This window comes from Sinohyriopsis cumingii, chromosome 1 (genome assembly GCF_028554795.1).
Source record: "Sinohyriopsis cumingii isolate HCF-2022 chromosome 1, ASM2855479v2, whole genome shotgun sequence".
Taxonomy (NCBI): Eukaryota; Metazoa; Mollusca; class Bivalvia; order Unionida; family Unionidae; genus Sinohyriopsis; species Sinohyriopsis cumingii.
In genome coordinates this window covers 121095295-121117554 of record NC_142961.1, presented here as the reverse complement: position 1 = coordinate 121117554, position 22260 = coordinate 121095295, and the positions used below count along the sequence as shown (strand labels likewise).

Sequence of the window (22260 nt, the reverse complement as noted above, 5' to 3'; positions counted from 1 at the left end):
ATGAACAAAATGTATGCATGTTAGTGAGATGATCTTGCATATGATTGGCTGAGCATGTCATCACTTTAGTGACTATTTTTGATCATTTATTTTAAAACCTCATAATATATAATCACTTACAATGTGTGCAAGATCTGCGCATGTTAATGAAATGAAATTCATTGCAGTTAGAAATAATTCACAATTCATATGCTATGTATTCAATTTGATTTCCCTGAAAATATACCATTGTTTTCTGTCTCTAAAGAAAAGCATGGGAACTAACTGTTAGCTCCAAGATTGAATTCGTAAAATCAATGAATTATTGCAGTCTTGATACAATTATAATATGGTGTGCAGGGCTTGAAATTGGTGACAGTCAACTAATCCAAGACAAGTAAATTTCCTGTTAGAGTAGTAATTTCAGTAGTCTAATTGCTAGTAAAGTATTGTCACTAGTAAGTATTTTAGGATGGACTAGTGAAGATTCAGCAGGACTAGTAAATTTCTCCTTCTACTAAACCTTCTGGGTATGAAGACATTTATTAAAATGTTAAATTTAACTACTACTATAATCCTCATGCACAGATAAATAGAAGCACTATTTTGAGTGACCAACTTCTCATTGGAAGCAGCTGCCACCATTTGCTTGGTTCTGTTGTATTCAAAGGATGAAAACAAGGATTAGTCTTTAGCATGAACATTTGTATCAATACAAGGTGCATTTAATGCTCTGTCACTTTTCTGTCTCCCTTTCCTCATCTCTTCTTCTCTTTTATAAGAAAAGTTATAAAGTGTAATTTCATGATTTTCACATTCACGCTTGCATTTGATGTACACGTACTAGCTTTCCTCATTTTTAATCCATTACTATGACTTGATAATATGTAAGATATCCAGTACTCAAAAAATCCAATAGCCCAATGCCCATGGCCCCTTTAATTTTAGATCAGGCCCATCCTGTATTCTAAGTGAGGTGTCCATTAGGCTTGTCGAAAAAATTCCATTTTGCTTGAGGAAACTGGAATCGTGCTGATGAAATGTGTAAATGTATTTTCAAAGTGTTGACATACCTGCCAATCTAAATCAGATCACCATTGTCCTTTGTGAAATTGATATCTGATCGAATCAAATTGAAGCATAGCATGTCATGCTAAAAATATGATTTTGTACTTCCAAACCCCATGACATGGTCATGTTTTGAAACAATACAATGTTCAGTAATCTTTTAAAATAGATTGGAAAAAAATCAACCTTGTTCAGTATATGCCCGTTACATGTAGCATGTATAAATGGTAAAAAGCCATGATGGGATCTGATGTAAAACTATCCCTTGGGCAGTTTAAATAATGACAATTAAAGGTAAAGAGGTCAGGTATAAACCACCATTTCACATATCACTTAATTGGTAAGACAAGAGCTAGTCAGATGTGTTTGGAGGCTGCAGTGGGTGAGCCCATTGTGTTAATTTGCATAGGTTGGATCAGGAAGTGGAACAACCGATTATAGTTAAATCAGAAAGATGCTAGATGTATGTACAAGAACAACACAACAGTTATTACAAATCAGTGCCTTGAATGAGAATGTTTAAACCATAATGTAATATATTTTAGACACGTTTGTGAACATTAGCAATATTTCTTTCAAGTCAGATATTGCTTCACATATAAAATGCAAAGCATGATCATTTCCATTGTTAGAATAGTGCTAAGTGTAATTCATTATTGAAGCAGATGTAGGAAGCAATTAACTGTCAGCAGATCCCAACAAAAAAAATTTCAGAACTCTAAGTTGACAGCTTTACTTTGTGAAGCATGCCAGCAAAAAACAAAAACAAAGTTAAGGGGGAGACACTATTCTTTGCACATGCTGCAAACACCACATCAATATATGTCAGCTCTATTCTGACTCAGAGAATCCAGCATTATAGTTCGAAGACCAGGACCATCCAATCTCTGTCGAGTGTAGTAATGAAGACCAAAGACATATGCATTACCTTCAACCCCTTTGAACCCTAGTGAATTTATTTTTGAATTGTAGCTATTGCAAACATTGTGTGACAATAATAAAAAAGATGACATTTTGGGCATGTGGAAATTAGAGTCAGGGCTTGTGAGTTTATTTAAGATAAATAAAATAAATTTCTTTGAGTATTGCTATCAAAACTGTTTCATTATGTGAAATGTTGTGGAATTGTAAATAACTGGAATAATGTTTTATTTCACAGGAGCTTAGTGGTCTTGGAAGACGAAATTTGTTGCAAGCAAAGTAAGTTACCTTGTTAATTAATCTAGATCACAACATTTTCATGAACTTAGTGAAGAAACTGATTTTTAGTTACCTGGCCATAAGGGCAAATGAGATTATAGTATGCTCCTTTGTCCACTTTGCATCATTTGTATATAATCATAGAGGGAGTAATCTGGCATCAAGGCACTTCATATTTGATAAATTGGTTTCATTCTGTCATCCGATATGGCCATCATGACTAAAAATATTTATATATCAAAATATAAACAACTTCTAAAAATCTGCAACCCAATAGAATTTGATCAAATTTTACAGAAAGCATTTTGGCATAAAGGTCTTTCAGATTTGTTCAAATGATGCCAATCCACAATCAGATATGGCCAGCATTACTAAAAAATAGGACGAACTTAAAACAACTTCCTAAAAACCATTTAACATAATTTGCCAGAAGGCATACTTGTATAAAGTTTTTTCAGATTTATACAAATGATGCCAAACCACCATCAAATGTGGGGGCCACTACTTAAAAACATTTAAAAATCAAAAATTTTAATTTGACAAAGCTTTCTGGCTTAAACGTCTTTCAGATTTGTACAAATGACTCTGAGCCAATATCAATTATGGCCACCTTTATTTAGAACCAATTTTTTTTATACAAAAATGATTTTTTTTCCTTCAAAATCTACTTGATATAATTTGACTAGATATGACAGAAAACATCCTGATATGAAGGACTTTAATTTTTTTATAAATGATGCCAATTCACCATCAGTTATAGTTGTCATTACAAAAATAGAAACCTTTGAATTATCTTTTTCTGCAGAATTTAAAAAAAAATATATTTAGACCAAATATAAAAGAAAGCATTCTTCAGTGGAGGGATTTCGGGTTGAAACAAATGATGCCTAAATATGTTCACTATTGCTAAAAAAAGAAAAGAGAAACCTTTCAACAACTTCTCAAGAACTGCTTAAAAGAATTGAATTAAATTTGACAAAAAGCATTCTGGCATTAAAACAAAATTTAATTTTTTTGTTACATATGATGCTTATCGGACAATCATGGCAGTGTTTACTAAAATGGAAAAAACTTTTCTTCAAAATACTGTACAAAATTAGATCAAGAGCATCCTGGCATTAACAGCTTTGAAAATGATGTCAATCCACCATCAAATATGGCCACATCTACTAAAAATAGATAAACCTTGAAATGACTCATTCTTATAAACCATTGAACAAAATTTTAATTTGACAGAAAGCACTGATCAATTATCAGACACGGCCACCATTGCCAAAGCTACTAAACATTCAGGTTATATTATGGAAAAAGCTGCTTAAGAGAATTGGACCAGCTTTAACAGAAAGCATCCACATATTTAAAGACCTTTCAGTTTTGTAGAAATAGTGCTGATTTGCCATTAAAATATCTGAAAACTCCAATATGGAGACTTGAAATAGTTTTTTTTAAAAACATATTCTGTCTAGAGCATTGGAAACAATTTGTACAGAAAGCCATCAACTGATTCACCTTTCTTGACCAACTGCTTGTTTATGTTTATTAGGCAGATATCAGCCATGTGAGCAATCTCAAACCCACTTGGGTCTCTTTTTTTAAAAATATTCCCAGAAAAGCTGTGTTGAATATTAGTAGCTGCCTACTGCCCCTCTGAAAATAAGTTTCTGGTCTGGAGGACTCAAAGAATTGAAGCAACATGTCAGTGTTGCCAGCTCAGAATATGGAAAACCAGTAAAAAGCAAATCTGGAGAACCTGTTAATCTTCTGGAGGACCAGCAGGTGCTTTATAAAGTTGCTGGTCCTTCAGGCCAGAGAAAAATTTAGGGAAAGGAGGAACACTGTGAAAAAGGCTACAATGCATTCTAGTATATGCTTTGTCTATTGTTTTTAGCTGATCTAGTCATATGCTTCTTTGTCTATCATCTGTTATGCAATTGTTATTTACGATTTGTCCCAATTTGTACATGATTTTACCAGAAGCATTCTGGTATCAAGGCCTTTTTTATTTGTTACAGGGATATCTATCCTTCATCCAATATTGCCACCAGTGCGCAAAATACAAGAATTGATATTGATCATATTTGACACAATTCATCATGGCATGAAAACCCTTCAATGATTTAATATTAAAAACTGCTTATGAGCATTGTACCAAATTTAATAGAAAGCATCCTGGTATGTATGTCAGGCTTTTATATTTGTATGAATGATGATATCCATTATTATCAACAGGAATCTGATTCTGATCATTAAAATTTGCACACTATGTGTTGTATCTTTTTGAATAAACATAAAAGTCTGATTTTCTTCAAACTGCTGCTGTACAAAGTTTGAAAAAGACAGAGTTTTATTAGTATTTCTTAGTACTAATAAAAAGAGGAACATCAACAAATAGGTGACATATGATGAAGCAATTACTGATTTTTGTATTTTGATTGAGACAAGGATTTATCAAGCCAAGAAAAATCTTGTTTATGCCTTGCCCTGTGGCTGTGGTAAATATCTTTTTTCTTAAGGTTGAAAAACCATTGTCTGACGCACCCATTTAATCTTACATGCTTAAGTTGGTGTTTGATACAGTTGTTCCAGTACAAAAGCACTTTTTTATTTTGTTCCAAGTTGGGGAAAAGAACACGTTTGATATATCTTGTGAATACATCAAGGCCTGACAACCTCATTGTGTCCCCATGCCATATCAGATTTGTTCTTTACGACTGCTCTGAACAAAACACATACACAGTTTTGTGTATTAATCATCTCAGAAGATTCAATAACTGAAAGATAATTTCACATGAGTTGTAATGTGTGAGTGTTCCAGATATACACTGTATATGCACAATGATAGGCATACAAAATAAGGGGAGCCATATGTTTGATCAAAAAAAGTAAAAGGGAAAAAAACACTAAGAAAAACAATTATTGGCACATGGGTTTTAGGAACTGAACATCGTTTCAAATCAGCAGTGGTTCTGGTCGATTATAATATGGAATATTCCACACCATTGATGTAGGTGCTAACAAGAAAGACAGGCAATCGTGCTAATAAATTCATCATGGGTCTTGAAAGATCCCACATGATCCATGAAACTAGAATGTCATGGGCAGGTTGGGTGTAACGTTTGTCGGCAGAGGAACTAGAGCTATATTTATATTTCTAATCTTTTTTCTCTGACTTTCCAGGTCAGTTGACGATCGTTATAAGGGAATAGCAGAATGTGCACGGACTCGAGCCATACTTTCTCTTGGAATTTCTTGCTTCCAACCAGCCAAAAATGAAACAAAGGATCTGGTAGAAAATGACAAGGGTCAGCAAACAGACGGACAATGCTACTTGGTTCAGACCTTCAACATAATGCTGTTATGTAGTGAGGAATATGTGGTAGAGCCTGCCTCACTAAGATTCCTGGTGGATCATGGTTTTGATTTTAACAAACAATATTCTTCTGGTATTCCCTATTACAGAGGAAATGATAAGGTAAGTGAATGGTTGTAAATTGGTTTAATGTGTGGTATTCCCTATTACAGAGGAAATGATAAGGTGAAGTGAATGGTTGTAAATTGGTTTAATGTGTGGTATTCCCTATTTCAGAGGAAATGATAAGGTAAGTGAATGGTTGTAAATTGTTTTAATGTGTGGTATTCCCTATTACAGAGGAAATGATAAGGTGAAGTGAATGGTTGTAAATTGGTTTAATGTGTAGTATTCCCTATTACAGAGGAAATGATAAGGTGAAGTGAATGGTTGTAAATTGGTTTAATGTGTGGTATTCCCTATTACAGAGGAAATGATAAGATGAAGTGAATGGTTGTAAATTGGTTTAATGTGTGGTATTCCCTATTACAGAGGAAATGATAAGGTGAAGTGAATGGTTGTAAATTGGTTTAATGTGTAGTATTCCCTATTACAGAGGAAATGATAAGGTGAAGTGAATGGTTGTAAATTGGTTTAATGTGTGGTATTCCCTATTACAGAAGAAATGATAAGGTGAAGTGAATGGTTGTAAATTGGTTTAATGTGTGGTATTCTCTATTACAGAGGAAATGATAAGGTAAGTGAATGGTTGTAAATTGGTTTAATGTGTGGTATTCCCTATTACAGAGGAAATGATAAGGTGAAGTGAATGGTTGTAAATTGGTTTAATGTGTGGTATTCTCTATTACAGAGGAAATGATAAGGTAAGTGAATGGTTGTAAATTGGTTTAATGTGTGGTATTCCCTATTACAGAGGAAATGATAAGGTGAAGTGAATGGTTGTAAATTGGTTTAATGTGTGGTATTCCCTATTACAGAGGAAATGATAAGGTGAAGTGAATGGTTGTAAATTGGTTTAATGTGTGGTATTCCCTATTACAGAGGAAATGATAAGGTGAAGTGAATGGTTGTAAATTGGTTTAATGTGTGGTATTCCCTATTACAGAGGAAATGATAAGGTGGAGTGAATGGTTGTAAATTGGTTTAATGTGACAAATTGTTTGTACAAATGAATTTTAAATACAAAAATATATTGATGCAGTAAGAGATAAAATGAAAAAATTTAAATTAAATTTTGTCACATTAATTTCTGTTGTACTAGAGAAGACACAGTGAATGAAGTAAAACTAAATTAGGTTTTCTTCATGCTGAGTCTGTTGATAATTTCTTGTTCTTTTTAGGTCACCAGGTCATAAGGCTAAGTGAGCTTATGGTATGGCTCAGTATGAATCGTGTTTCATGCAGTGTGTCTTCATCTACAATCATGATGTTATAGGTCTCAAAATAATCACATGTCCAGTTCTGAGCAAATACTTAAAATATTTAATAACCCATTGAACTACTTTGCAGAAAAAACAGCTCCACAGAATTGTATAAAATTTTCAGAAAATCCTCCTGGCAAGAAGATCTTTCAAGTTTGTACAGATAATGCTAATCTACCTTAAGATGTGACCATATACAAAAAACAGGAAGTTTTAAAATGGCTTATCCAAAATTGCTGAATAAAATTTGACCAAAGTTAAAAGAAAGCACTCTGGCATGAAGATCTTTCAAGTTTTTACAAAAGAAGCAATCAGTTATGGCATCTGTTACTTAAAATAGAAAAACACAACTTTTCTTTAAAATCGCTCAAGAGAATTTGACTAATTATTACATTTGGCATCTCAGCATAAAGATTTTACTTTTTTTATGATTGATGCTGATCTACAATTTAATGAAGCCACAGTGGTTGACAACAAAAATAAAAACTATAAATGATTCCTCCAAAACCACTGAACAGATCAAAATTAGAAATGAAAACTTTGATTGACTTCTTCAGATCCACAAAACAGAAATTGATATTTGAATGAAAGCATTCTGGGATGGAGACCTTTTGAATTTATGAAAATGATGCTGATCAAATATTGCTGCCATTGCTAAAATTAGAAGAAGCTATAAACAACTTCCTAACAACCACCCAACAGTATTGAACCAAATATGAAAGAAAGCAATTTGGCAAAAATTACCTTCAAACTTATGCAAATGATGCTGATTCACTATTAAATATAGCCACAAAATTAGAAATATCTGTAAATGATGTCTTCTAAAAAACCACTCAACAGAATTTGACCAAATTTAACAAACATCATGGCATGATTTTGTGTGTGCAAATGATGCTAATCTGACTTCAGATGTTGTCACCTTTACTTAAAAGAAAGAAATAACCTTTAAATATCTTCTCAGAAACTGCTTATCAGAACTTGACCAAATTTGACGAAAAACATTTTGGCATGCAGGGCTTTCCACGTTTTACAGCTAATGCAAGTTCACCATTAAATATGGCCATTGGCACTAAAAAATAGAAAATCTGTTGAATTAAAAAAAAAGCAACTGAATGTGACAAAATCTAACGTGAAGCATCATGGCATGACAAGCTTTTATGCTTGTACAAATGATGGATTTTGCCATCAGTAAATTATTTGTTGAATTTTACAAAAAACTTTTTGCTTTTCGCTCTTTTCTGTTATTTAGTTTAAGGTCATAGAGACATAGCAGTATGAAACTAGGGAGATCTTGAAATAGTTGTTTTCATACATTTACAGTCAACAGCATTCAAATAATTTTTTAAAAGAAGTATTCTAATGATTACATCTTGTTTAAACATAGCATGGTTTTTAGGGACCTTTGCAGGTCATTATGTTTGGTCTGTATTATAATATAACAGAAAGAAAGCACTGTATGGAGTTTTCATCTAAAACAAAACTCGGTAACACAAATTCTGAGAGACTTGTACCTACTTTTTGACCGCTAAGGAGCCTTTCAGTGAAATACAAACCTTACTGTGATTCTTTTAAAATTAACATTCACAGTTTGGGAAATACAACATTTGGCAACACATGAAGGAATATTTTTTAACTCAGAAGGCAGAGCTGGTAGTTCATAGTCATGTTTATTTTTCACTTCATTTCTCAAAATTTCTCCTCAGAGTGAGAATTGTATTGGGGGTGGGGAGGAGGGATGCACTTTAATTTTCCAGTAGAGCATGGGGTCTGATGCTGGATGGTTTATCCTGTATAATTTCAATTCATTCACAGTGGTAACCCATCCACACACCACCACCCTTGTCCCTTACTCCCAAAGTGCATTTCTTTAAATAGTCAGAATACCTTAGGAGAACTACTATCTTGCAAATATTGCCCTCCCAGGTTTAAAAACTTTTAGCTAAAAAACTAAAAGTTATCTGCCCTCCTAGGTGGTAGTTGGGCAGAGTGATCTCCCCTAGGTACAGGGATTGGCATCAGATCCCAAGAATATCTCATTTACTAATTTGATCATTCCATGAAGCATGCTCTCATCACAAGACACATCACAAATCTACTTGGAAGATATACCATTACAAGTTGGAGATTTTTCGTTTTATAAAGAAAGTATTTTCCATCTATATTTCCAACTTTTTCTCTTCCTATTATGACACTGTTTTACCTTTACAGTTGTCTAATACTTTGTCATCATCACAGATTTAGGTACTTCACGGGTAGGATATAGAACTGTACATTAAGTTTGGCTATAATTATTACTTTTATGCATGTTAAAGTCTCTTGTGCTTATAGAAAACTCATATATGCATATGAACAGGTACATACTGGTGAGTTTTCTATACCAAGGCATTCTTAGCATCTGGTCACCAGGCTTCAATGATTTTACATTTACAGGTCATCCTTGAACCTTCATACAGTAATATTGTAACTTATACCTGGACACTTCATTGCAGACCACTCTGGTGGCCTAGTGGCTAGAGCATCTGCCTCGGATGCGGGAGGTTGTGGGTTGGATCCCCGGCCGAGTCATACCAAAGATTTACAAAAGTGGTACTAACAGCTGCCTCGCTTGGTGCTCAGTATTAAGAGGTTAGTGTTAGGACTGGCTGCTTGGTGTCAGAATAATGTGACTGGGTGGGACATCATGTTACATGTCTGCGACATGATGCCCCAGTGTTAGGGATCACTATAAACTGCCACATTGCAGACATTGTAGCGATATGACTGAAATTTAAAGCAACGTTAAAAATCCAAATCACACACAGACACACACACACACTCATTGCATTATTAGCTCATCTGCTATTACTAATTTCCAGGTAAAACATCATATTGGTATAGCTGTGCACCCACCCCATGTTCAAAGACACATGCACTGAACTTACTGTACAGCCATCTTTGAGCCTTCCTACAGGTAGTATTTTGAAATGATTTGAAATATATTGATGCTTCATTGCCCTCATTAGGTCATCTGCTAGCATTAATTCATAGTCATATACATGACACTTTATTGATTTTACCTGAATATAATGTCATTTGGCCTTTCCTACAGGTAAAATTGTCTCATAATGAATATTGTCACACACTACTTTGTAAGTATCTAATAATGGTGCTTCTGTTCCTTTTTTATGTGCACGTTTTTGTGTGTAATACAGAAACTTGTGTATATTACTGTATAGCTTCTGTTCTGGTCAGACAAGTACAGATAAGCTTTCTATACATGGTTTACTCAGACGTGCCCTACTCATGATGTAGATGACGCTTGAGTGATGTTTACCTGTATAGGCAATCCATTGACCTTCATATGGGTAAGCTGTTACTAGATTTTTTGTTGTCCTCTTCATACATGTAAGTACTGTAAGTGATGCTCCACCTGTATAAGCAAATTTATATATGGGTTATTGTGGATTGAGTTGATTATTTAGCAGCCAAATATTCATAGCTATGCTCAAATCTACCTGTACAGGTCACATGCACCCTTTAGAGGTAGTTATCTTCATGGGTAACTCTGCATGGATGCTCACTTGCTTAAAAAAACAGGACACTCGCTACTCTACATGTATAGAGGGTCATCTGTTTTGTCTTGCAAATTTAGACCATATGCAAGACCAGTTGGACAACCACTCAACATGCTTAGTTTCTCTGGTTGTTCCCCCTTGTCTACATGTTGGACTTTCTTATTATGGACAGAAGTCAGTCATAACTTGGGAGGCAAATACATTTGATTGCACACAAGGGCAGAAAGATGGAGAGCAGCAACAAGTATCAGTTACAGTCTCCCATATCAGAATTCTGGACCAGATACTTGGATCAAACATCATGTACCCCATTCCATCCTCAAGAACTGGAATCCATCATGCCAGCTAAGATGTCCATTTTCCTTGGCAATATAACTCTGATCGTAATGGGCCACGGCCACAATTCAGTCATAGGACATCAGCCAAAAAGAATTTGCCCAGTCCCGTGACTTGCATAGTGCTGTCAAGTTCTTCATGAATTGACACTTCCTGTGGACAACATGCAGTCAAGTTCTTCATGAATTGACACTTCCTGTGGACAACATGCAGTCAAGTTCTTCATGATTTGACACTTGCTGTGGACGACACGCAGTCAAGTTCTTCATTAATTGACACTTCCTGTGGAAAACATGCAGTCTGTTTACTGCATGGTACCTCAAACACTTCCAAAATACAATGTCTGTTTTAGGGCCTCAGTTTTCTAGAAATGTCTCTTCACTCCCCCTCAAGCCTCTGCTATCCAAAAGACTCTGCTTGGTGACATGTTAGAAGTAATGGGACTCATAAGTGCTGCAAGTGTTTTTTGTCACTACCATCGTGGTGTGTCACTATCATCGTGGTGTGTCACTATCATCGTGATGTGTCACTATCATCGTGGTGCGTCACTATCATCGTGGTGTGTCATTATCATTGTTGTGTGTCACTATCATCGTGGTGTGTCACTATCATCGTGGTGTGTCACTATCATCATGGTGTGTCACTGTTATCAACATTCTTCTCCAACTAGTTTGCAGGTAACGCAGGAGACATAGACTTCACTATCTTCCTCAGTAGACGACAATACTAGCATTCAAGTTCCCTGGTCAGTACTAGCTCTTACTTGAATGAATGAAACTCTGCATTGTAGGATTGAGCTGAAGTTTACCACTCAATCCCATCGGACTTCTGTCCTTGTTTCTCTACATCACCTGCCAATTCTACAGTTCTGACGTCAGATGAAAATGATCCACAGAAGATTCTACTTAAATTTGCTTCCACAAACATAATATCATTTAATATTATTACTGCATTATCAAATTGAATTCATGTCATGTGCAAATAACAATAAATAATCAATATCTTTTATACATATAACTTTTAACTTTCATCAGTTCTAATTTGGAAACAGTTCTGTGGTAGGCAATGGTATAATAAAGTACACAGCTCAGTCCAGTGAAGTATGTAATGAATGTGAGGAGATTTTAATTCGTGATATTCTTGGAAATTTATATTTTCTGTCCTGTAAATAATGCAAGTGTTATTACTGGTACAATAATATGCTACATGGAAATCGTCTGTGGAATAGTGTGTGGACTGATGAACGAACCATTCTGATTGGTAGGTGCAGGAATTTTCATTTGTTTACAATGTTTGATTTCGTTGTGGGCTGTTTTAAGGTGTTTGACAACGTGTGAAGAACACAGGTCAGAGATAGAACATTTCTGATTGTTGCCAGCTCTGTGGTAGCTCTGGAAAGAGTTTGGATTTTTGTATCCTGTGATGTGTATTGCCTGTGTGTCTGGAACAGTGTTCTCTGTTTTATTTTTAGTTAATTCCACACATCATCATGAATTTTATCCTATATGTAGCTCCGTAAATTTTCAGGTCAGCATCATGAAATCTAGCTAAAAGTACCTCTTTGTTTCACATGAAATATTTAAAACTAGTTACTTTTAGCTATATTCATTGACGCTGATCTAATAATTTACTAAGTTACAGAGAGGGTAAAATTCACCATGCTATGTATAGTTTGTTGCATAATACCAAATAACTCAGCTTCATTTGCATGTGTGTCCTTCTCTCAAAATGTTTTGTATGGTTTGTTATCAAAGTTAGGGAGACCTTAATTCGCTTTATGAGTGAATTTCTTTTTGTTACATATCTGTTGTTGTTTGATTTTATAACTTTGTCAGGCACAGCAGAAGATAATAGGGGTTTCTTTGAAAAAGCATTTCATAGTGTGTGGACTCCATGACTGAGACAACCAGACAGAGATAAGAATAGTTAGCAAAACAGCTAGATTTCATTGTCACATGGGTGAGAATATCCAGGCCGTGGGATGGAGATCAAAGTCGACATTCTCCAATTGTTATATAAGAGATCCTTCATCCCAAAAGGCACAACTTGATCTGGTAGGACCTATAGCCATGGCACAACAGGTCGCCTTTCTAGGTCATTTGACAGCATCATAAGACATGGCTTCACGACTTCTGCTGGATTTGCAGGAGCGAAATTCTTTTCCTTTGGAAGCCACTCCCTGATAGATGGAGTCTTCTCCAGTCGAGTTTTCTTTAAGCTGCCTCACGTACCTCAGGAGACTGGGGTTAGGGGATGTATCTCCCTCCACCTCTTACCTATTCTCCTAAGGTATTATGAATGGGTAATGTATTTAAAGAAGAAACCAATTTTTTCCTAGTAAAATGTGTTTCTTCAAGAATACTTACCAAATCATAATACGCATACACCCTCCCAGCCTCCCTGTAGTTACATTCATATAGTGTGCCATCCATTTCATTAATAACTGAGATATTCTTGAGAATTGGCACCAATCCCTGTACCAAAGGAAGATCACTCTGCCTGACCACCACTTAGATGGGCAGATAACTTTTAGTTCTTTTAAGCTAAAAGTTTTTAACCCGGGGTGGGGGGGCTGGATTTGCAAGGTAGGAGTAGTTTTCTGAAGGTATTATGATTGGTTAAATATTCTTGAAGAAATATAATCTACTAGATAAGATTTGTTTCTTCCACATTCCATGTAAATTTAAATGGAAAATCTATTATTCATGAACTGTTGGGACTTCTATCAGAGATAGTTTTGAAAGCATGAAAATAACTCTGGTTTGATAATTGTATTTCTGGAAATCATTACATCAAAAATCAAGAAAATCTTCACAGTATTTTTAGTAATACTACAAAGCTTGTTTGGGATGATTCAAGATATTACATTTATCGTTTGTTCCTTGATGCCTGCTGAATGTTCAGTGAAAAGAATAATTTTTGACAACCTTACAGTTAGAAAATATTCAGAACTCTCGGTCTGAGGAAGAAAATTTGAGCTGTTTTGTAAAACTGGGGCCAGGCAAATATTTCCATTTGGTAAACTTTGAATGAGCTTTATTTTTTCATAATCATTTACATTTCTGAATAATTTAACAATAAGTCTTGTCTTAAACTAAATTTCCTTGCAATATTAATGTTTGGAATAGATGGAGAGAGAATGTAACAGATATACTGTGTAAGGTTATGCTTAAACCTGTTATGTAAAACCTGTCTTGAAAGACCACTGCTGTGTGAAACCATCTATTTTGGGACACCATATTCTCTGTGCACACATTTACTGATTATATAGCATTGTGGCCTGTTATGAGAGACCACCTTCCTTTAGAGACCATAATTTAATGGCAGAAAAGGTGGTTTTACAAGACAGGTTCTACTGTAGTACAAAGGAGGAACCAGATGTAGGTCTTACCTTTAAAAAAATGAACCATCTTGGACAGCTTGTGTAATTTTAGAGATAGATTACAGTATGTGGCATGGTGTATATCCTTTCTCTATCATTATGCATAGGAACCACAAACTGGTATACATTATAAGTAAAGCCACCTTATACTTGCATATTATTCCATCAATGTCAAGTCATAATATTGCACACAATATAAAAATAGAGTATTTCATGTTTTTGAATTCATGTTATGATTGGTTTTTTTTACAGGTAAGAATACAAATTAAATTAAATGGATCAGCAGAACAGAATCCAGTTTAAATTAAATGGATCAGCAGAACAGAATCCAGTTTAATCAATTAAATGGGATGCATTATAGTACCCACATTATGAAAAGGGAAGAGTGTCATACTGGAGTGATTTATAGTGGGAGATCAGTGATGCTAGAAACCATATCAAGAACACTGACATCTGTGCATTTCAATAGTGGTTTTAACAGAAAATGCATCTTTAAGCTTTGCTACAGTTTTGTGAAGTTTGATTAGGTTTTCATTGGGTCCCTCTCTGGCTCACTTGCACTTATTTTAGTGTGATAAAATGTTCCTGCTTTCTTATTTTAGTGTGATAAAATGTTCCTGCTTTCTTATTTTAGTGTGATAAAATGTCCATACTTTCTATATCATTGCAGGGAAATGACAAGGACTACCTGTCTGTACGCCAGTTGTTGGTGGAGCTGATCAAGGCAAATACCCCGATTGTCCTACATAATGGTCTGGTTGACCTGATGTTTTTGTACCAAAACCTATATGCAAACATACCCAGTTCCATGTCAACATTTTCAGCCGATCTCTCAGAAATGTTTCTTGAGGGTATTTATGACACAAAATACATCACAGATTTTGCCTACAGAATGACAGCCTCATACCTGGAGTATGTTTTCAAAAAGTGGTAGGTTGTGTTCCTTTGCCATGGTTTTCATCTGCAGTGTAGTTATGTCTTTGTTTCCTGTTCAGCTTTGTAAAGTACTCATGACATTGTTTGACCCAAGTTTAATATTTTTTCTTTGATATGCATTAGCACTGAGGATATTATGATCTTTTATATCGACAGTGCTATCCTCTCCTTAAATGCTGGGTGGACATTCATTAAACTTGGTACATATGTTGTCTGTATCATAATCATATGCAACATGGGTATAAAAAAAAAACTTGGTTTCATCCTTGGGAATCTTAGAATAGGGTTCACTGGTCAAATGTAAAACAAACCACACAGACAGAAAACTGACTTATTTATAAAGCTGATGTTTCTTTCATATTAATGTGCTAGACCAATGAAGACAAACTTTCCATCTTTTGCAGCCTTTCAGCTAAACAAGCAAATCAGCTGTATCTTAATGTGTTCATTAACTTGATGTATATTCACGTGTGGAATTTGTAAGCTTATCAGACTAACCATTCTTTGTGAACTTGCTTTTTATTTGGACCATACAGCAAATATCCATTCTGGATTATTTTTAGAGTACATGGACTATTTTGTATGATTGAATTATTGTTATGCAGCTCACCATTTGACATTTGAATTGACTGTTGTTTCAAGTTGGGTTTTTTCACATTACCCTTCAGAGACATGATAATCAAGTAAGCCCAGTTGTTCAGATGGTTAAAAACAGGCAGAATTCCGCGCTGTATTTTGTTCTAAGTTTTCAGTTTTGTTATTTAAAAAAGGTAATGGTAAATAACTCCTCTCCTCTTGCTTTACTTTCTTCTTTCTAAATATTATTCAGTTAAATGTTTTGCAAATAAAATAATGGAAACCCATTGTGCTTCTCAGCATGCAAAACAATAAATAAATCAAACGTTTGTGAGTGATGTATATGGGAGGAGGGGGACGAACTGCAGATATGTAGTCTATTTAAATTGCTTCTTTTTTTTGCAGCCTTATAGAAAAGCATTTACTGTTGGTTGTCAAATTTGACTCGTAAAGCATTCCATATAATGAATAAACTGCTTTCATTGCTGACAGCATGACATTTATCTTTAGCTCTACAGGTTATAGACCAGAACGTGTTTATAGGTGGTCTTTTGTCCATCATACATCAGTCTGTTAGAACAAGTTTTTTTTAATGTCTATTCCTCTTAAGCTTTATGGATTGCCATGAAACTTCACACACAAATTCATTCCATTGGTCTAATTGGTCCTAAATGAAATTGGTGCACTACTCATGCTGAAAGTGAAAAGCGTATTCACATGGGGTTTTCACTAAAAGACTTTTTATGATGTCTAGTTTGTCCTAAAAATGAAAATAGTGCAACTTGGATATCACCGTCTTGAAAACTTTGTTATCAAAACTCCTCCTGAACAGAAAGTCATATTGACATGACCAACAGGTTTCTTTTCCACCTTGTGTATTTACTGTTATACCTAGATTTATAAAATTTGGTATGGGGATATATCCTGATGAGTGTTACACTTTCATTACAGATGTAGGTCATTGTGACCTATATTTAATACTTCATTGGCTTTGGTTCAAATTGTGTTTCAAGTTTTTTTCACAAGTGGTGACTCAGGTGGCTGAATGATCCAAGGTGATCACTTTTTCTGATCACTGCCATCTCACCTCTTTCTACATCACTGATTTTGGATTAAATTTTGAGTTTGATACTTTTTTCTCAGAAACAGTTCATTCTAGAATCATAAAATTGATGATTATATGAATGTTTTCACTACCTCACTTTTTCAACAGTTGAAGGTCATCATGACCTATATTTCATCCTTTCCTGTCTTTGCTTTGAAGTTTTGTATTTAACTGATGAAGACATGAGATTGTGGCCTGTTATATGCATACTATCATTCTTAGAATCAAGAGACTTAGCAAATGGATGCATCTAGATAAGTCCTTCATCTATTTTTGCCATGTGAATAAGTACAGGTGAGCGGACTGCATGTTATATGCTTTTCATGTTAGACCACATGTAGTGGCTGATCAAGGTAATGAACTATGTACCACTGGTTGTTGCTCAAATGTTACTCAAAGCCTGTGACTTTCATCAGGTAAAATCAGGTTTCTGGGGGTGGACAATAATAATAACTTTTCAATGAGATTGTAGGAACAGTGATTTTAATGAATACAAAAAGAACATTAACCTGTTTATTATCAAGATTTTACATGTTCTTTAGTGGAAAAGATAGCTTTTTTCTTTTATTTTTTTTGCCCTGTCACAGCTGGTAGGTGGGTGGGTAGATAGGTGGTCACACAGTATGTCAAAACAATACTGACTATATAGTGCCAATAAATAGTTAAGTTTTCAAATTTTAAAATGATTAAAAGTTTAAATATGAAGATAAAAGAGTGCCAAAAAGTATTTATAAAAGTGGCTACGGTCATTTTAGTCTGAATTTATTTTCTTTGTGATAATATTTACAATGGCTACAGGAGAGAGTGATACAGAGGTGAGTTATGATATGTAATTGTTGATTATACTTGGGTTGGCTGTTGGACTATCCCATGATCAGTGTTTGCATTCATACAGATACAATCATGTATAAATACACACCCTCTCTAAATGTCCATCATTCTTTCTTCCTAGGCCCCTTAGCAATAATTGGGAGTGGGTTTCATAGCATCTGCACCGCTGGTGAGGTGGCTAAATTTGTACTTATGTATACATTAATTCTTGATTAGGTTTTTGTGTTTAGCTGTCAGTGTTTTTGCATACAATATAAATACTTCATACCTGGAATCAAGAAACTTTCGCACTTCACTGATTTTGACTAATTTTTTTTTCTTTCAAGCTCTGCATATGCATGAATCGTCAAAACTCTACAGTTGTTTGCATTTCTATTAGTTCCATGCACTCACCACAAAGGAAGGTCGTTATGACATAAATTTAAAATGTAACTAGTTTAGGTTAAGTTTTTGCATTTAGCATGTGACCAACAGGTTTTTTTTTGCACCCTCTATATGGTATAAACTGTTATGCCTAGATTCATGCAACATGGCAAGGGGATGCATCTTGTTGACTATTACTCATCACAAAAGTCAATCACGGTGACCATTATTTCATGCTTCGCACATTCTTTGGTTAATTTTGTTTTAAAATTTCCCCAGTTATGTTCATGGTTTAACCATCAGACCTGATAATTGTATCGGATATACCACTGCAACCAAAGAAAGTCATGGCGATACACATTTAACATTTTTCTGGTTACGGCTAAGAGTTTATATTTACGTCATTACAAAGTAGGTCTTTATATTGCTTGTTGATGACATGTCCAGAAAGAAAAGTTGTGGGCTTTGTTATTGTGTCAGAATATGCACAGATGAGTTAAGAGGGGTGAAAATTGTGATGTTTGTATTCAAAATTTCAATCTCTTAGCCCTGCTTTTGAGATAATATCAGACTGATCCCAGGTCAGAATGATACTATAACCAAACTGAGATTGTATGAGAATAGTTTAATATTCTCATCCAAGATCTTGTCCAATGATGCCCACTTTACTCATTAGTCAGCCTAAGTCATGATGATATCACAGCCATGAAACAAGGGAACTACCCCATGCAGATATCTTACATATGTGTCTGTGATAAGTCATGATGATATCACAGCCATGAAACAAGGGAACTACCCCATGCAGATATGTTACATATGTGTCTGTGATAAGTCACGATGATATCACAGCCATGAAACAAGGGAACTGCCCCATGCAGATATGTTACATATGTGTCTGTGATAAGTCATGATGATATCACAGCCAATGAAACAAGGGAATTACCCCATGCAGATACCTTACATATGTGTCTTTGGTAAGTCATGATGATATCACAGCCCATGAAACAAGGGAATTACCCATGCAGATATCTTACATATGGTCTGTGATAAGTCATGATGACATCACAGCCCATGAAACAAGGGAATTACCCATGCAGATACCTTACATATGGTCTGTGATAAGTCATGATGATATCACAGCCCATTCAACTAGGGTGCTACACGATGACACATGTAGTAATTGTGATACTTAGGTAACTCTGGCAGATTTCGAACTGTGGTCTTCTAGTTGTTGCAAGGTTATTAGCATATGCATTTCAGTGGATTAAAAGAAAAATCATACCTTTAAGTCCATTGTGTACGTATTGCAAAAAAAAATTCTTTCTTATTTTAGCCTCCGAGAGAACACTTCTGGTCATTTAGCAAATATTGAACTGCAGTTTCTGAACTACCCTGAAGGCAGTAAGCACGTCACATACAAGCAGTGTGCAGCAAGACCCCAACAAACTCTACCACAGAATAAGAATTGTGTTGAACATGTCCAGGTTCTGAATGAGGTGGTATGTGAGAATTATGCTGTAAGTTTTATTCAATAATCTTACTTTACTTTTGTTACACATTCACAGAGTTTGAAAATGGAAGTGCAGGGTCAAGTTTTTCAACAATATAGGAATTTATTTAGTAGGTCAGTTGACTTAAGACTGAATATTCATAGCGTTGATATCTCACCAAGTAAGGAACAATCTGAAAACATTTGTCACTCTCACTGAAGTTAAGATTCACACAAGATAATTTTCTATACAGAGATTTTTCCTGGTGATATTTTTATATTTTTGTCTTACTTGCATAAGGATGCTGAAATACAGAAATCAATTTTCAACCTGCACTGTAGAGATTTACATGGAAAAGTCTTTGAAATTTAAGTATCTTCTACATCCATTGTTGCATCAATTGAAACTCTCTGATGATATCACTCTTGGTCTAAAGTTTATGGTTGTAGTTCCTGATTTGAATGTCTCACATGTTCAGGCATAAAGTTTGTTGCATATTGGAGAACAGTTGTTAAAGTTTTGCACTGATGTTTTTGAAACTGGATATCTTCTGTATCAGAGCTTCATTGAACTGAAACTTTAGATTTCTATAAATAGGTTAATATTTCTATATTTTGGTTAGTTTTTCTATATTTAGGTTAATATTTCTATATTCAGGTTAATATTTCTATATTTAGGTTAATATTCCTATGTTTAGGTTACTGTTTCTATATTTAGGATAATATTTCTCTATTTAGGATAATATTTCTATATTTAGGTTAATATTTCTACATTTAGGAAACTATTGATATTGGTTTAATGTTTATGTGATAGGAGTGTTTATCTTGTGGTGCCTGCTTAATTGGAGGAGTAGTGAGGGTGTACAGACCATTTGCTGGAAAGTCCATTTATGAAAAATAAAACTTCATATGAAAAAAATGACTGGTATAGACATTTTTTTTCCATGCTTCAAGTAATTTGGGAAAGGTTTCATTGATAAGATCGTTGTCTGATTTTTTTTTAGTTTGTCGGTTTTAAATTCTGGTACACTGTTAAAAATTTTAGCAGATCTGCTTCAGCTATTTTATAATGATTAGCAAATAGTTGCTTAAAATATTTTTTTTTCCCACTAGGTGCTAACAGACTACCAATAATTATATATTCAATAATAATTTGATTGTCATCCTCAAGGTCTGGTACAATTTCATTTAAATGTTGTATCGTTTCAATGATTTTCTTTTTTAGATCATTATTAGGATACTCCTGAATATAATTTTTAAATATCTGTATTAATGCCGTGGACATAGTTATGTGTTCATCCATAATTCTATTAGCCAGAGATCTATATCCATCTTCATTAGCAATTATATCATCTTTATATTGAAAAATTTAATCATTAACAATTATATCATCTTTATTATTTGGATCATCTTTATATTGAAAATTTTAATCTTAACTAAAAGGAGGATTCCATGGGTAACCTTTTCATTTTTCTAGATCCTTTAAAAAAAATTCTCATCTGTTTTTAAATCATCTAGTTTTGGTTCTGTTGGTTTTTGAAATTTTGGCGGAATTTCTGGCCATCCTGATACACTTCGGATCGATGATTGATATATATCTACAGCATAATCTAGAGAGTTTATTTCTATTGCAGCTGATAATGTTGGTTCGTGAACGGTGATAGCAGTAGATTTAATTCTGCGCTGGAATTCATTGTTGATCTGATACCTACCTGTAGGAATACCAACTTTTTGCCAATCAGGAGTTCCATCGGGTTTATTTTATATGAAAATACCAGTGAATTATTTGCTTGCAACCCACCGAATAAATTTGATCTAATAGTTGGCCAACTATGATACACTCGTAATTGTGCTAGTGCTATTTCATTCACTGGAATTGCAGTTGGAAAGTTGATGCAGAATTCAGGATTGATTGAGCTTGCTGATATCATCGTTGTTTTTGATGGTGTTATATCTTGTGATGACGACATTATTGTTAAACACCTGATTTTCTAAATTGGGCATAGATTCTGACACAGTCATTGCCTCATTGTAAACCTTAATCATTTCTGTGAACTCAGTATCTGATATTATTCCATCACTAAGACTTGATGATATCAGTGAAGACAATTTAGAGTATGCTTGCATCCCTGCATGCAACTTTATTGTATAATTATGTAGTTTTGTATTTTCACATAAAGATATTTTTTGCGATGATAATAAGAACACCAGCAATTGATGTTGCCGCTGAAACACAAATTGTTATAACTGCTGGTGATGTCATTGTTATTGTTGATAGCAATACGCTTGTTCCAGCGATAACAGTGGACACTGAATACATAATTATGTCAATGACAACCTCTTCAATATTTTTTTACTTTTACTGTATTCTCATCAACAATATTTATTAGTTTTGTTTGCCATTCACATGCTTGGTTGTATCTAAAATATTGAACATCGATTGGGGAGCTCATTATATTTTAAGTAGGTGGTAGTTTAGCGATTAATTCAAGACACCAATAGTACAACATGGGGTTGCCTTTTTCTTCAAGTTCTACCACGAATGTTCCCTTGTCATTTTGATCTAACATAACTAACACACATCCAGTAAACTCGTTAATTGGATAACACCATGGTATTCTGGTGGATATCATAAATGCCCTAGTACCAAGTACTGATAATCTGTATAACCCAGTAACCTCAGCGCGATGTTTAATGGATTTATTGAGTG

At 34.5% G+C, this 22260-nt stretch overlaps 1 protein-coding gene across 2 annotated transcripts in view; it reads left to right on the top strand.

Moving 5' to 3' along the window:
- The window catches only part of LOC149807752 (target of EGR1 protein 1-like), a 36102-nt gene that overhangs the window by 9686 nt on the left and 4156 nt on the right, over nt 1-22260 (top strand). For both annotated transcript variants that reach the window (XM_089970022.1, XM_089970029.1), the window contains exons 3-6: nt 2207-2247; nt 5425-5719; nt 14921-15180; nt 19395-19578. In XM_089970022.1, the coding sequence (XP_089826148.1) occupies nt 2207-2247; nt 5425-5719; nt 14921-15180; nt 19395-19578 (780 nt within the window). The remainder of the gene's footprint in view (nt 1-2206; nt 2248-5424; nt 5720-14920; nt 15181-19394; nt 19579-22260) is intronic.